Genomic DNA, 693 nt, shown 5'->3' with positions numbered 1-693 from the left:
CGCCGCCCGTCCTGCTGAGCATCGAAGTTGGCTTGGGGCTGGGTGGTGCTGATGGGGGACAGGGGCCTCCGCGCTCTCTGGCCCAGGGAACCGGATGCCAGGAGCAGGGTCAGGAGCAGTGTAGCCCTGGAGTACAGCATGGTGGCAGGGGAAGCGTGGGTGGCTGAAGGCAGCACTGTCCCAGGTCAGAGTCAACCAGCCAGTGTCCCTGGAAGCCCGGCCCAGGAAGTCCACATCTGTCCCTGACCTCCCCTGCCAGGGCCCCAGCCTCCTCTCGAGCCTGACCTCCACAGGGACTGGGCGCCTGGGGACAAAGTCCTTGCTGACTTCTGGTTCCTGGTCCACCCCCTACCTCCCCACTTTTCCACTGGGGCTCAGGGTTCAGGCCTTTGCGATCCACGGCTTGTAAACCACCGACAGTTGGCCTTATCCCCACAGCCAAAGCCGGGCTCATAAAACCGCTTGCTCTAGGCCCGACCCGGGCGAGTGCTGGGGTGGGTATCGAACCGAGGTGGCAGAGCCTCCACCGCGGACCCGTTGCACGGCCGCCGCTCCTCCTCGCCGCCAGGGGAGCTGTTCCGCGCGAGTCTTCACGCGCTGGCGCACAAGGCAGCACCTGTAGAGCGCCGGAGCTCTCGATGCCTCGGGGCGCGTAGCGTCTGGCCTGGCGGACTCTATCATAGAGACGCAGGG

The 693-nt window shown here is 66.1% G+C and overlaps 1 protein-coding gene across 9 annotated transcripts in view; it reads right to left on the bottom strand.

Moving 5' to 3' along the window:
* C8g (complement C8 gamma chain) overlaps nt 1-665 on the bottom strand; it is a 1963-nt gene extending 1298 nt beyond the window's left edge. Inside the window, exons 1-2 of one of the 9 annotated variants that reach the window (XM_033759160.1) lie at nt 353-654; nt 12-208 (exon numbers count right to left, since the gene is read on the bottom strand). In XM_033759160.1, the coding sequence (XP_033615051.1) occupies nt 12-140 (129 nt within the window). In that variant the 5' untranslated portion in view covers nt 141-208; nt 353-654. Of the gene's footprint in view, nt 1-11 lie in introns of all 9 variants that reach the window. The other 8 variants (XM_010608824.3, XM_010608831.3, XM_010608830.3 and 5 more) reach the window with 8 other exon arrangements.
* Between the last annotated feature and the right edge of the window lie 28 nt (nt 666-693).

Source organism: Fukomys damarensis, unplaced genomic scaffold (genome assembly GCF_012274545.1).
Source record: "Fukomys damarensis isolate Sample0158 unplaced genomic scaffold, DMR_v1.0_HiC HiC_scaffold_36, whole genome shotgun sequence".
Taxonomy (NCBI): Eukaryota; Metazoa; Chordata; class Mammalia; order Rodentia; family Bathyergidae; genus Fukomys; species Fukomys damarensis.
Note: the sequence above shows the minus strand (reverse complement) of the source record. Positions and strands in the feature narration are given on the sequence as shown.